The sequence below is a fragment of the Crocuta crocuta genome, unplaced genomic scaffold, assembly GCF_008692635.1.
Source record: "Crocuta crocuta isolate KB4526 unplaced genomic scaffold, BGI_CrCroc_1.0 scaffold24, whole genome shotgun sequence".
Taxonomy (NCBI): domain Eukaryota; kingdom Metazoa; phylum Chordata; class Mammalia; order Carnivora; family Hyaenidae; genus Crocuta; species Crocuta crocuta.
The window spans coordinates 16,178,716-16,193,309 of NW_027530974.1; the positions used below are offsets into that span (position 1 = coordinate 16,178,716).

Here is a 14,594-nt window from a genome sequence, read left to right on the forward strand (position 1 = left end):
GGGTCAGCTTCCTCTGGACACCCCCTGTGAGCTTCATGCCGTTTGCTCATGGTTCGGGGGGCGGGGGCAGCTGAGTTTCTCTTGGTGGTTCCGTGTTGCGGAGACCAGGGAATCCTAACAAGATGTACATGAAGGGACCCTAGGACACCTTGGAGCCCCTCCCGACAGCTCAAAGGAGAGAACTTCAGGACCCTCCTGATTGTTGCTTGAAAGGCTTTGTCTGTAAGGAATCAAGGGTGAAAGGATTTTCTGGTTTGATATTATTTTCTTTTTATGAAGCACTCAGCATGTGTCATTCACTTTAAAAATTTTCTTTAATGTTTATCTTTGAGAGAGAGAGCATGAGAGTGAGCTGGGAAGGGGCAGAGAGAGAGGGAGACACAGAATCTGAAGCAGGCTACAGGCTCCGAACTGTAAGCACAAAGCCTGGTGTGGGGCTCGAGCTCATGAACCACGAGATTGTGACCTGAGCTGAAGTCCGACGCTTAACTGACTGAGCCACCCAGATGCCCTGTGTGATTCAGTTTTAAAACCTTCATTACTGATTTTGCCCAGGGTGAAAACTCAAAAAGCAGGCTTTCACACTGTGCCTGGTGAAGGCTTCAGCATCCGTGATGGTGCCTGGTGGCTGTGCAGAGAAGGGTCCCGGGGCTGTGGCCTGGCTCTCCCTGTCCCCTTCCACCTGCACTGGCCACCTCACCTCTTTTAGGTTTACTCCAGATTCTGTTTTTGTTAAATTCCATTGCCTTGAACATGTTTGAAGGCCATCACTTCAGGGAATTGGTCTTATTGCTCACGGGGAAATAAATCCCTTTTTGAAGAATCATTTTGGACTGTTCACCTCTCAAAGAGATGAAATATGTGACTTCCTTCCTCTGTCTCAGTCACAAGTATGGCCTTGTTTGGAATGCTTGGAATTTTTGTTGTTGCTTTAACAAAACAAGTCTGTGCTTTGGAAAAGGCTTTTATCATCGAAATAGTCTTATAGATAAAATATAGTTTAAAAAGTTGTGTGTATGGATATTAAAATCCTTTACTGAGGCATGATTGAGAGACAAGAGGCTGTACATACTTAATGTAGATGTCTTGGCTTGAATTAGATAAACATGTGCCTGAAGAACAGCATAATGCCTGTCCCTGACGATGCTACATTGTATACTTAAAAATTTGTTAAGCATAACAAAAAAAAGGTAGACTTTTTTTAAAAGTTTATTTTGAAAGAGAGATAGTGTAGCAAGAAAAGGATGAAGAGAGGGAGGGAGAGAGTGAGAGTGAGTGAGAGAGAGAGAGAGAGAGAGAGAGTCCCAAGCAGACTCTGTGCTGCCAGCTCAGAGCCCAATGCAGGGCTTGCACCCACTATCTTCAAGATCATGACTTGAACCAAAACTAAGAGACACTTAAGCAACTGAGGCACCCAGGCACCCCACTAAGACGGGAGATCTTATGTTAAGTGCTCTTACCGCACACACCCACACGCACACACAAATAGTGACAAATAAGGGGACAGGAGGAAACTTTTGGAGGTAATAGATACTTTTGTATTTTTATAACTTTGGTTTGTAACTCACAAAGTAAGGAGCAAGGCAGGAGATAAGACTATTTCAGGATTAACTTTTTTAAAGTATTTATTTTTGAGAGAAAGAGTGTGAGTGGAGGAGGGTCAGAGAGAGGGGGACAGAGGCCCTGAAGCGGGCCTGCTCTGTCAGCAGGGAGTGAGACACGGGGCTCAAACTCATGAATGCCAAGATCATGACCTGAGTTGCAGATGGACGCTCAACTAACTGGGTGCCCCAGGCGCCCCTCAATAGACCATTTCTAAGAGACAATCTAAGGAGTATTCAAATATGTCTTCATTTTGTGAGTGTTCTATGTTTCTTTCTAAAAAATAGTCTAGGGGCACCTGGCTGGCTCAGGCGGTAGAGCCTGCGACTCTCGGGCTTGGGGTCATGAGTTCAAGCCCCACATGGGCACATTGGGAGTAGAGATAAAAAATTTTTTTCTTTAATCTTAAAAATTAAAAAAAATAACGTAGATTGAGACTGTAAGAGATAATTGGCTTTGCTGAAGAATTCCTACGTCTCCTGCTAGGTTGGAACGGCAGGATTTACCTGTTCATAGCAGCTTCCTCGAAATGGGCTCTTCCCGTAATTGACATTAGTGGTGTGGGGAGGTTCTGCCCTGTATCAGTCCCCTCTTCCTTCCAGAAGCATTTACTGGCTACATTTCTTCTCCTTTGTCACAGCCTTCTCCTCCCCCTCTTCCTCCTTCCTTTTTAAAACAAACTTTATTAAGCTTTAACATTTCAGTTCCAGTGTTATTAACATACAGTGTTCTAGTAGTTTCAGGACTACACTAAGATCATTCCACAGTTCTGTGCACTACTCGGTGCTCCTCACAATAAGTGTACTGGCTGTGTTTCTTCTTGATGTTTGACTTGAGATTTCTCTTTTTGTGGGCAGAGATCATCAGCATATGTTGTATACGCCATGTTGGGAAAATAGAAATGTGAAGACGGCAGTTGGGGGAAATTGGAGATATGTGTGTTATGGACCTGAGGTGTCTTGTAGAAATGAACAGGTGATAGTTGTGTCAGCATCAGCTGGAAAGTGGAGAGGTAAAAACACTCATTTTTGCTCCTGATTGACCCTAAAGAGAGATATTTTTTGTTTAACTTAAGTCCTGAAATTGATATGTAGTTAATTTGCTCTTGGATAGTAGCTCATTAACAGTTAAATAAGAATACCACATCTTAAACCTTCTAGGGCCTTTCCCAAGAAGTATTCTCATGGAAGCCAATCATTGATTAGCTCCCTATTTAAATTTATTTTTAATCAAGTCTACTACCAATCAGGGAGTAGGTTAAAAGCCTGGACGATTTCAGGTTACTAGAGTTAATAGTAACTGGTGATCCTTTCTGGTATGACATTAAGAAAGTTAGTGCAGTTAGATCTCCTAGATCTTTTTTCTCTCCATCCAATACAACTTGTTTTTTCCTCCCTTGTCATACTTTTGTACCTCTTTGTTGAGACCTAAGCCACCGTGGGGCTACGCAACAGATGCCAAACATGGAATTTGTTTTGCTCCAAAATGGGGATGAGAAGAATCTGGTTCTTACAGGGGGAGAGGGTATTTATAGTTATTTATGTGGCGAAATTTATTAGGATTGGCCACACTCTTTTGAAATCGTAAGAACTTCAGGATTTTGCTTCTCTTTAATTAAAACATGAAATTTCATGATGTTATGAACTATAGACGATTACTTTCATGATTGTTTTTTTACCTCTTTTAAAGATAATTTGAATAAAAACAAGTGGAAGAGCTTCAGCTATAGTTTTTATTTTTCAGTGTAGGAAAATCCTTTCTTATAGTCTTGCCATGTTTGGAGACAGATTTTACTCTGCACAGTTTTGGTGACCTTACAATAGATGTAGTCATTGGCTGTTTGTCTCTCTCTCTCTCTCTCTCTCTCTCTCTTTTTAAAATTTCTTTTCTTCTCTCTCCCTACCTCTTCTAACTTCACTCTCTCCGCATTTCATCCCTCCACGTAATATCCACTCTCGGGTGTAAGGGACCAGGGCTGGGCTTGGTCTCAGAAGATGGCAGTTTGAATTTTGCTCTGCTGTATACAAGCCCTGGGAACCTGGGCAGATTATTTAACATCCCTGTAAGGTGAAGGAAATAATCATCACGGTTGCAAAAGAGTCAATGCAATGACACATGTGATGGAACACAGTTAGCACTGATCCCCTGTTGAAGAAAGTTTATTGGTATGAAATCTATTTCAGTCGTCTTAAGTGTGTAATTCGGTGGCATGAAGTACACTCGCAGTGTCGTATAACCATCACACTCTCAATTTCCAGAACTTTGCCATCACTCCAAACAGAAACTTTGTACCCATTAAATGGTAACTCTCTATTCTGTCCTTTCCCAGCCTCACCTTTCTACTTTCTAAAGTCTCTGCATTTGACTGCTCTAGATCCCTCATATTGATGGAATTGTGTGATATTTGCCCTTCTGTGTCTGCCTTATTTCACTTAGCATGATGTCTTTAAGGTTCATCTGTATTGTAGCATGTGTCAGAATCTAATTCCCTTTTAAAGCTGAATAATATTCCATTGAATGTTCATATCACATTTTGTTTATCCATTTGTCTCTTGATGGGCATTTAGAGTGTTTCCACCTTTCGGCTGATTGCGAATAACGGTGCTATAAATGTTGGTGTGCAAATGTCTGTTTCCATCCCGGTTTCAATTCTTTTGGGTGTGCACGGAGAAACAGAATTGTTGGATTTTAGGGTCGTTCTTTGTGTAATTTTCTGAGTGACATCCTATTTTCAAGTATCTTTTTTTTTTTTTTTACCTGTTGGATTGTAGAATACAACTCGTGAAGGGCGTGTTTGTTCCTTGTGGTCTTTTCATTCCCATAACGTAGATGATATGAGTCAGGATGGTGAGGCCCCTTTCCATTTCAGGCCTCCAGGAGCATCTTGTGGAAGTGGCAGGCTCTATAGCCCATGGCTCTCAGAGATGCCTTTCCTGTGTGCCTAGAGATCACCTAAGGTGAAGGTTTGCTCTGTTGGTGCCTGAATGTGATGGCTAAACCACAACCGCATTAATGAATATAATATTTTCTGCTTTGGTCCTTCCCGTAGGGGTTGAGGAGACTGAAGACGGCTGAGGACGGGCTGATGGGCTCGGCTGGTACGTTCCACTATCTCACCATGACCGCCGAAAATCCGACGCCGGGAGACCTGGCTCCATCCCCCCTCGTCACTTGCAAACTCTGCCTGTGCGAGCAGTCCCTGGACAAGATGACCACACTCCAGGAATGCCACTGCGTCTTCTGCACAGATGTAAGTTTTCCTTGAAGCTTTCATCATGGGTGAGAAAATACCAAGGGGGGGGCTGTCAGAGCACACGGTAGATTTCTGTGGCTTTCTGAGAAGCCAGGGTTTGCTACAACAGGCTTCTGTTTTGGAGAGCGATTCCACGTTTGGATCTGTTTCCAAGTAGTGTCTGGAATGGTAAATCCGGTATTTACCGTTTTCAGGTAAAGTATAATGTATGTGTGTGGTTTAATTACTGGTTGAATAAGAGGAATCTGTTCTTAAAGCGCTAGGTAAGAAACAAAATAGGAATTTTTTTTAACACATTTTTAGTTAACGCCCATCTGTAAGGCATTGAATGATGGAGAGATCCGGTAGCAATTAACTGTATTTTCTTTCATATACTTGCTCATCTCCTACAAAGCACATGATACATAAATCTCTTACTTTGTGATTATCTCCTTTTTTTCTATTTTCACAACATGCTGGATGGTACTTTCGTCTCTTAATAAAGAGAGTGTGTAGATAGATCTGCAGGGCTGGGCTTGCCCCTTTTAGTCTGATGCTTGGTATCAAAGTCTGTGACCTTGATCGCACATTTCCCTGAAGGCTGGTCGATTAAGGTGTGAAGATAGGAAACGGACTGTTGAATTCTGGCTACTGGAAGTGTGAACCCAGTGGTCTTACTCAAATTTTCATTTATTCAGTTATCTTTTGAGCTCCCGTGTGCCGGGCACTCTGCAGGATGTGGGGGCCACAGCGGAGAAGGAGATACTTCCCATAGGGAAGATGGGCTAATTGAAGGGACTGTCCAAGCGTAGCAAAGTCAGGGGTAGCTAGATGTAGCGTACCAATGGGGTGGGGGGAGGGCATCCTGGTGGCAGTGACCTCTGAGCTGAGGCCTTAAACAACAGTTGCAAATTGATGCCCATGGGCCGCCTCTGGGCTCAACACATTTTTTTTTTAATTATGTTTATTTTTTTTGAGAGGCAGAGAGAGACAGAGTGTGAGAGGGGGCAGGGGCAGAGAGAGAGGGAGACACAGAATCCGAAGCAGGCGTCAGGCTCTGAGCTGTCAGCACAGAGCCCGACGCGGGGCTCCAACTCACGGACTGTGAGATCACGACCTGAGCCGAAGTCAGACGCTCAACCGACTGAGCCACCCTGGGCTCAACACATTTATATTTGGATCCCCAATTGGGAAATTTCATGAAAAAGTGGTAAGATCTAGCTACTCTGGGCCTATATTTGTAGGCCCCGAAATAGATGATCTTTCCTCTGTTTGTATTACCTGCCTCTCTCCTGTATGTACTTAAGTCAACTAGTCTTTTAACCTGAGGATGGATTAAGAGTCTTGAAGGATATATATTGGCATCTCAGCATGGCAGAGGCCTGATGCCTAAGTTACAATATTTGCCATTTATCTGTGCTTTGGTAGGGCCTCATCTGGGCAGACTGTTAGTATTTATTAGACGAAAAGTGTAATAATCACCAGAGAAATGCAGGTTTCGTGCCCTGACTTGAGAAGGAAATTGAATAGTTCAGGTACAGCGACCAGTGCTTAAATCAGGGGAATCAAGGACAAAGGAATATTAAGGAGGTAGAATCATTATAAAGAGGTATGTTTACTAAGCATACTTTTTAAAATAGATTAACAAATTAAGGTGAAATAAATTTTGCTCTATCTCTTGTTAGTTGATTTAATCAATATGTCATGCTCTCAAACTTGTTTATACTGATTAAAAAACACTTTTTGATGGAGGACTAGGGTGGAGAGAAGCCTTGGAATGATTTTTAGGTAAAAAGGAAAGTGACTAGGGACACCTAGGTGGTTCAGTCCATTAAGCATCTGGCTCTTGATTTTGGCCCAGGTCATGATCCCAGGGTGGTGAGATCGAGCCCCATGTCAGGCTCTGTGCTGAGCAGGGAGCCTGCTTAGGATTCTCTCTGTCTCTCTCTCTCTCTTTCTCTCCCTCTCCTTCTTCTGTCCTTCTCTCTCGTCATGCTCTCTTTCTCTCCCTCTTAATTAAAAAATAAAAAAAAAAAAAGAAAGTGACTTAATCCTTTCCTTAAGTTTTGAACTCTGGGATCCAAAGATGACAACAAGTAGTAGCTCTTATCCAGCATTACCTGTGTCCCAGGAACTGTGCCAGACACTGGGATAAACCAGCAGAGATCCTGGCTCTTAGGAGCTTATATTCTATCGAAGGCAGTTGTGTAATAAACAATAAACATGATAAATGGGTTAGTTGCATCGGATGGGGTAATAGGCTTAGAGAGAAGGCCGAGCAGGACGAGGAGGGTGGAGTGCAGGTTGGGGGTGTTGCAGGTGTAATAGGCTGTCAGGAGGACGCCTCGCTCTGTGGCGTGTGTGCTTGCTTCTTCCTCGCGTCATGAGTGTGTGTTGCTTAAGGAAATGACCTTGTCCCTGAGGGAAGGCTTCCGTTTCCTTTGGTCTTGCTTTGCTGTGGAATGCTGTGCCTCAGAAACGATTCTTTCTGACCTTCTCACGTATGTTTCGGACCCTCGCTAATCCTTGAAACAAAGGCGTCAGAAGCAGTGTTTGGTTAAAGGCAGGATGGAAGTTTTTGTCTGGGGGTCACTGATGTGTGAAAAGCAGGATCTGGAGTTTGGGTTTTGCTATGAGACCTAACAGTTCAGGATTCACGTTTGTGCATCGGCACTGGGTAGAGGTCCACACGCAGAGGCGGCACCTCGTATTGACGAGGAGCCGATGCCATCACAAGTATTGGTGCATGAGATCTCAGTTCCCAGTTAAAAACAACACAATGGCTTCTCGGTTCTCCTTGGGCAGTTTGAGGGTATGAGTGAGGACAATGAGAGTGTTCTGTCATCTATGATCGTACTTCCTCGTTGTCGGGGAATGCTCCAAACTGGAAAGTCCAGTGGCTTGCTAGTTTTGATATCCCTCTGACACTGGAACTTTAAAATTTTTTTTAATGTTTCTTTATTTATTTCTGAGAGAGAGAGAGAGAAAGACAGCGTGAGCAGGGGAGGGTCAGTGAGAGAGGGAGACACAGAATCTGAAACAGGCTCTAGGCTCTGATCTGTCAGCACAGAGCCCGATGCGGGACTCGAACCCACCCACAAACTGTGAGATCATGACCCGAGCCAAAGTCGACCACTCAACCGACTGAGCCACCCAGGCGCCCCTGACACTCGAACTTTTAAAAAACGATTAAAAAATGTGTCTAATCCCCCCACATTTTAATTTGCACCCCAATATTACATGTTCAGTATTGATAGTAAAGATATCAAATGTGTTTTGCATTTTCAAGGCTGAAAAGAAATGTGACATGTTTTAATTGGCCACATACTACTAATTTCCAGCTTTAAATATGATTGGATGACATCTTCTAAGTACTGGCTGGGAAAGACTTCTTGTGCATACCGTGCCTTTAAGATGGTTTCGCTAATGTCCTTCTCCCTCCCTTCCTCATTATGAGAGTGTCCAAACGGAATGGGCCCCCTGATGGATACAGTCTTCTACTGGTATACTTTCATAATTTAATAAAGCTTTTTATACATTCTGTCCTCATCCTGTTTCCCCTAAGAAGTATCCCCGGCCATGTTGCTGTGAGCTTAAATTCTTTCTGTTCCCAAGATCTGTGCGCTCTGGGAGAGCAGTGTGGATAGATGTGGGGTGTCTGACCTGACCATTCGATGCCAGCTCATTCCCTATCTTTAGGGAGATGGGGCCTTCCAATAGGCGCCCCAACCCACGTCTGTTCTGTGGACCTCCAGCTCTGTGAAACAGAGGTGATCCTTGACTAAACTGTCTCATGGTCAGATTAGCTCAGAAACTGGTATGTTCTCCACTCCTATCTCCGAAGGATCGTAATGCATTCTAGAGGCGCTGTGAAATCTTGTAGTTAGAACAAAAGCAAGGGGACCATGTTTAACTTCTCCTGAGGAGGCATTTCCATTTGACCACGCCACCTTTTTAGAGGAATACCCATTAACTTCCCCACAACTTTGGCTCTGGAGAATGCTGCTTCAAATTGTTCCATGTAGGCAGTTCTTGATTTAAATGACATCCAGAGAAAGGAATGGGATGGACGTTGCTTCAAATAATCCATCAGCGTAGGTCGTTTCTTGTTAAAGGAAACTTAACATGTTCTACTTCTGATGATGGTTTCTGTTAGACTGTTTGATCAGCTTTAATATACAGAAGGAAGTGTGGCATAAAGCAAGGAAGGCTAAAATTATAGGACACAAATGGGCATAGCTCTCATTAGCATGGCTGAGCTCACAGCCATGTGAGCTATTATGTGCATTGTGGAGCCGAAGAAGCCGATCCTGTGGGGTTATGCACAGAGGTGTTACAAAACTATTCGTTCTTATACTTGAAGGTTAGATATCTCCTTCAATCTCCGGGATGTCAGTCTACTAACTAATGATATGCAAAAACTGTCTCTCCCTCTCCCCTCTCCCGTGGTTTTAAATAACCGAAACATGAAAATTCAAATTTTCCTTTTCTGGCATTTGCAACATACTCTTTCAGATATAATAACACCACACAGTTATACTTCAAGTGAAGAAAAAAAAAACTCACAAAAGTCCGTTATCAAAGGAGGAAAAATTTGTGGGTTTGCTCCCCTGTGAGCAGTTTTTGCCTCTCTGATTTATTCTGGAAGCTATTTCTGTCAGGCACAAATTAAAGCATAATGGAGACACAGTTGTTGCTTGTTTTTATAACCCAGATAATTTCACCTGAAAAGAGTCGGTATGTTGGGCATGGCCTATTTACCTTTCAGATTAAAGACAGGATGTGCTGAGCAAAAAGAAAATAATGTCCAGCCATATTCTTGCCTTTTTTCCATTACACTTTGTTGGCTGTAAGTAGTTAGAACTCCTTTTACTATTCATTTCTCTGAGCCAAATGGATTTTCCAATGTTTAAAAAAGTGAGAGGAAATATAAAACTTTTTAGACCAAGCCCTTCTTTTCCTTGGGGCCTGTTGAGTGACCTTTAAGAAAAACCCACATACGGTCTTGGAGACGTTCGGTTTGGGAAGATTTGCAGTGTGTGCGTGTCCTGGCGCATGTGTGTGCGTGTACCCGTGCACACATGTGCACCCGCACGGGTTGGTAACTTTCAAATGAAGCGGAGAGCCTGTGGCAGTTCTTGCCTGGACGCTAACGGATATTGACGGTAGGATTTCAAGAGGAGTGCCATTTTTGGGGGGTGCCTGGGTCATGACCTCATGGTTTGTGGGTTTGAGCCCCACATTAGACTTTGTGCTGACAGCTCAGAGCCTGGAGCCTGTTTTGGATTTGGTGTCTGTGGTTCTCTCTCGGCCCCTCCCCCGCTCACCTTCTCTCTCTCAAAAATAAATAAACATTAAAAAAAAATTTTTTTTTAAATTTTTAAAAAGTAAGTGAAGATTGGGAGGTAGGAAGACCAGGTTCAGGTTCAGGCCTTGCCATCAGTGTGTGTGACTTTAGGCAAGACCTTTGGCTCTTCTGAACCTCAGAGTCCTCACCTGTGAGGTAGAGGGGGGTAGGGGATGATCATCCCTATCTCGGAGAGGCTGTAGGAGGCATCAAGTGAGAGCCAGTCAGGAAGTCAGTGCTGAGTCTCTTTTAAGTTGGGGCTGTTAGTCTTTTCTTTCCTAAGCTCTGTTGGTGTGCTGAGCTGTTCTGTTTTTCAATAATGTTTAGAGAAAGGAAGTCCTGTGAAGACTCGACTGGCTTCCTCTTTAGCCCTTTAAAAGAAGATGGTTTTATAGGTGACTTCAACCTTACTACTATTCTGAGACACCCGCAGACTGGCAGTTAGGATAGACAGAGAGATTTCTCTGTTGGATTTGTCCAGAGATTGGCTAATGGCTTGGGGCTCCAGATTGAAGAGCGAGAAGTAGGACTTCGAGGAAAACCAATACAACTTTAAAAGTGAATAAATGAGGGTATCTCCCCAAAGAACATGAAAACACTAATTTGAAAGGATATATGCACCCCATGTTTATTGCAGCATTATTTATTTTTTTATTTTTAAATTTTTTAACGTTTATTTTTGAGAGAGAGAGAGAGACAGAGCATGAGCAGGGGAGGGGCAGAGAGAGAGGGAGACACAGAATCCAAAGCAGCTCCAGGCCCTGAGCTGTCACCACAGAGCATGATGGGGGCTTGAACCCACGAACTGTGAGATCATGACCTGAGCCGAAGTCTGATGCTCAACCGACTGAACCACCCAGGCGCCCCCTATTGCAACATTATTTATAATAGCCAAGCTATGGAAGCAGTTCAGGTGTCCCTTGATAGGTGAATGGATAAACAAGATGTGTACATACACAAGTTAAATTATTCAGCTATAAAAAAGAATGAAATCTTGCCATTTGCAACAACATAGATGGATCTAGAGAGTATAATGACAAACGAAATATGTCTGTCAGAGAAAAACAAATACCACATGATTTTGCTCATATGTGGAATTTAAGAAACAAAACAAATGAACAAAGGGAAAAAAAGAAAGACAAACAAAAAACCAAAAACAAAAACAAAAAACACAGACTCTTAACTACAAAGAACAAACTGGTGATTACCAAAGGGAGGAGGTGGGGGATGGGTGAGGTAGGTGATGGGGATTAAGAGCACACTATCCTGGTGAGTGCTGAGTCCTGTATGGACACCTGATTATTGTACATTTGAAACTAATACTGTCTGTTAACTATACTGGAATTAAAATTAAATAATCAAAATAAATAAAGCCTTCAAAAAACTCCGTAAGCGCGCATAGATGTGCACATGTCTGATGGACGGAAGAGATTAGATGGCAGAGTATCTCAGGCTACCATTTATTTAAAAGATGCTTCCCCCCAATAAGAATATAGTAATAGAATAACTCGTTGGCTTGGTATGTATAGCCTAGTATCATTTTGAGTATTTTTTATTGAACTTTCTGGAACTGCAGGAAATAATGAGGCATATCATACACCAGCAACGTCACACATATTTTTTTTGTCGCCTCCTCTGGTAGCGATCTGCCGGCCTTTCCTGAAGCACTCGGATTCTCCAGTCCCCTGCCTTCCCATCCTGTGGTGCTAATAAATGCACAGAAGTAAATTCTGCCACTTCAAAGCCCTCTCCCGTTCCAGTGGCTTCTGCTACTAAAACATTCCAGTTTGCAGGGTTTGTCTCAGGCTCTTCCTTCACTTTACCTCGGGGCAAAGTGAATTTATCTTTGTCAGGTTTGCAGTGACTTCATCTGTCGTTGTGGATTTGTAAATGACTTCAGTCTTCTCAGTGCTGAAACTTGAAAGAGTTCCGAGAATAAGGACTCGGCATTAGTCAGACCGCTGATTTGAAATGCAAATTCCGATCCTCTGTTTTCCTACCAAGGTGTGAGCTGCTGCTGCGGGCCGCCCAGCAGCTGAGAAAAGGAGCAAATTGTAGGGGCGTGAGAAACGGAGTCAGGCTGACTCAGGAAGGAGTTGGCTCTCTGGGCCCATGATCTCATCCACGCCTAGTGCTCACCACTCACTCCCTCAAGGCGAGTGCTGAGATGTAGCAAGACCGAAGGGGCCCCAAGAGGAAGCCACACTCTTAGGGCCGAGTGGCTCTGCTGTAGCTCCTCTTTCTGGATTCCACTGTGGTTTCACATCTGGGAGATTGGGTCTCAAATCTGGTTGCTTGGGCTTCATTGATTCAACAGACACAAAAATACTCATTGTGCCGTGGATTGTTCTGATGGTCAAGATACTGTCGCGAATAATCGGATCAAGGCCCGGTTTTCAGAGAGCTCAGATTTTAGTGCAGGACGCAGATACTGACGAGCAGATATGTGTGGGTATGATGGTAGACGCTCTGAGTTGAAACAAAGCAGGGCAAGGGGGATCGCGAGTGCTGTAGCAGAGGGGGTTTCTACTTGCATTGGATGGTCTGGGAAGTCTCACCATTAAGGTATTACTTAGGCAGAGACATGGAGGACCCGGGGGAGCCGGCTGTGTAGATGTTTGGCAGAGAGAGTTTTTGGTAGAGGCGAGCAGTGTGACAGTCTGAAACTGGGGTTGTGTTTGGTGTTCAGGTACAGCAAGGAGGTGTGTGTGTGTGTGTGTGTGTGTGCCCGTCTGTCTGTCTAGCAGGGGGCCAGTAGGAGATGAAGTTGTAGGGGTAGCTGGGTCTGTCTGGAGGACCTTGCAGACCTTAGTAAGGATTATGGCCTCACTCGCCTGTGAGGACAGAAGCCTTCAGAGGGTTTTAACCCACAAAGTTAATGTGATTTAATCATATTTTAAATGGATCACTGTGGGGCATCTGGGTGGCTCAGTCGGTTAAGGGTCTGACTTTGGCTCAGGTCACCATCTGACAGTTTTTGAGTTTGAGCCCCATGTTGGGCTCTGTGCTGACCGCTCAGAGCCAGGAGCCTGCTTCGGATTCTGTGTCTCCATCTGTCTCTGCCCCTGCCCCTTTCAGGCTCTGTCTCCGTCTCAAAAATGAATAAACATTAAAAAAAATTAAAAATTTAAAAAATAAAATAAAAAAATAATTGGGTCACTGTGCTAATAAAGGTTATCCAGAGAAGCAAATCCAATAGGAGACAGATGTACATATCTTCATATGAGGTGTGTGTGTGTGTGTGTGTGTGTGTGCGCGTGCACGTGTGTATGTGCGTATAGAGAGAGAGGTTGAGAGAGGTTTAATATAAGAAATTTGCTTCTACAATTATGGAGGTGAAGTCTCGTGACTTACTGCCTATAAGCTGGAGACTAGCTGCAGGAGACCTAATGGTGTAGTTCAAGTCTGAGTCTGAGGGCATGAGAATGAGGAGAGCTCTTGGTGTAAGCTCCTACCTGAGGGCAGAAGACCAATGTCTCAGCTCATGTGGTCAGGCAGAGAGAATGAATCCTCCCTTCCTCTGCCTTGTGGCTCTGTTCAGGCCCTCAGCTGATGGGACGAGGCCCACCCTCATCGGGAGGCAGTCTACTTTCCTTGGTCTACCAATTTAAAAACCAATCTCATCTGGAAACACCCTGGTAGATGCACCTAGAAGTAATGTTACATCCAAATATTTGGGCATCCCTTGGCCTGGTCAGGTTGACACCTAAGATTAACCATCACAGTCACCTGTGACTCACTACTGTCACTCTCACTACTGCATAGAGAATTAATTACAGGAGCAAGGATGAAAGCAGAGAGACTCGTTACAAGATAAATGTCATAATCCAGACCAGAGGTACTAGGGGCTTGGACCAGCAGGTGGTAGCCACTCATGTCCTTGGGTAGTCTAAGCTTCCTTTCCTCTTATGTAATATAGGGATAATAATAAATCATCTGAAATTACAGAGAAGATTGCAGTAGATAGTCTGGGTAAAGCGTTTAGACCAGCGTCTATAATGTAGCGAGTGTGTATGTAGCTCTCTACTAATTTTAGTGTGATCATTGAGATTTTGCTTGAAACCTCCAGGATAACACTGGCTATTCAATTATGGAACTTTACATTCTAAACTGTTTTTTTCTTCTACATCCATTTGAAGCCTATTTCTATATGAATTCTACCTATTAGTGCTGGTTCTGTTGAAACCTAATTTTTATTCTACTTACCAGCTCTGTAATATTTGAATGAGGCTTATCTTACTGTTGAGGACAAGATTACTCATTAAAAAGCCCCACAGTGCTCCATCTATTGTGGGAATATTAATAAATAGTACTTTGTTCCCCTCCCGCCACCCCTTTTTGTTGACATAAGCCTTGGAGTGAGCTTCATTTGCACAACATTCTTGCCTTTGATCATAGGTTGAACAAGTACTT

The 14,594-nt window shown here is 43.5% G+C and overlaps 1 protein-coding gene across 3 annotated transcripts in view; it reads left to right on the plus strand.

The window, feature by feature from the left end:
* RNF144B (ring finger protein 144B) overlaps positions 1-14,594 on the plus strand; it is a 92,118-nt gene that overhangs the window by 21,440 nt on the left and 56,084 nt on the right. For 2 of the 3 annotated variants that reach the window (XM_077770141.1, XM_077770142.1), the window contains exon 2: positions 4,652-4,852. In XM_077770141.1, coding sequence (XP_077626267.1) covers positions 4,688-4,852 — 165 coding nt within the window. In that variant the 5' untranslated portion in view covers positions 4,652-4,687. Of the gene's footprint in view, positions 1-2,545; positions 2,615-4,651; positions 4,853-14,594 lie in introns of those variants that run through there. The other variant, XM_077770140.1, reaches the window with a different exon arrangement.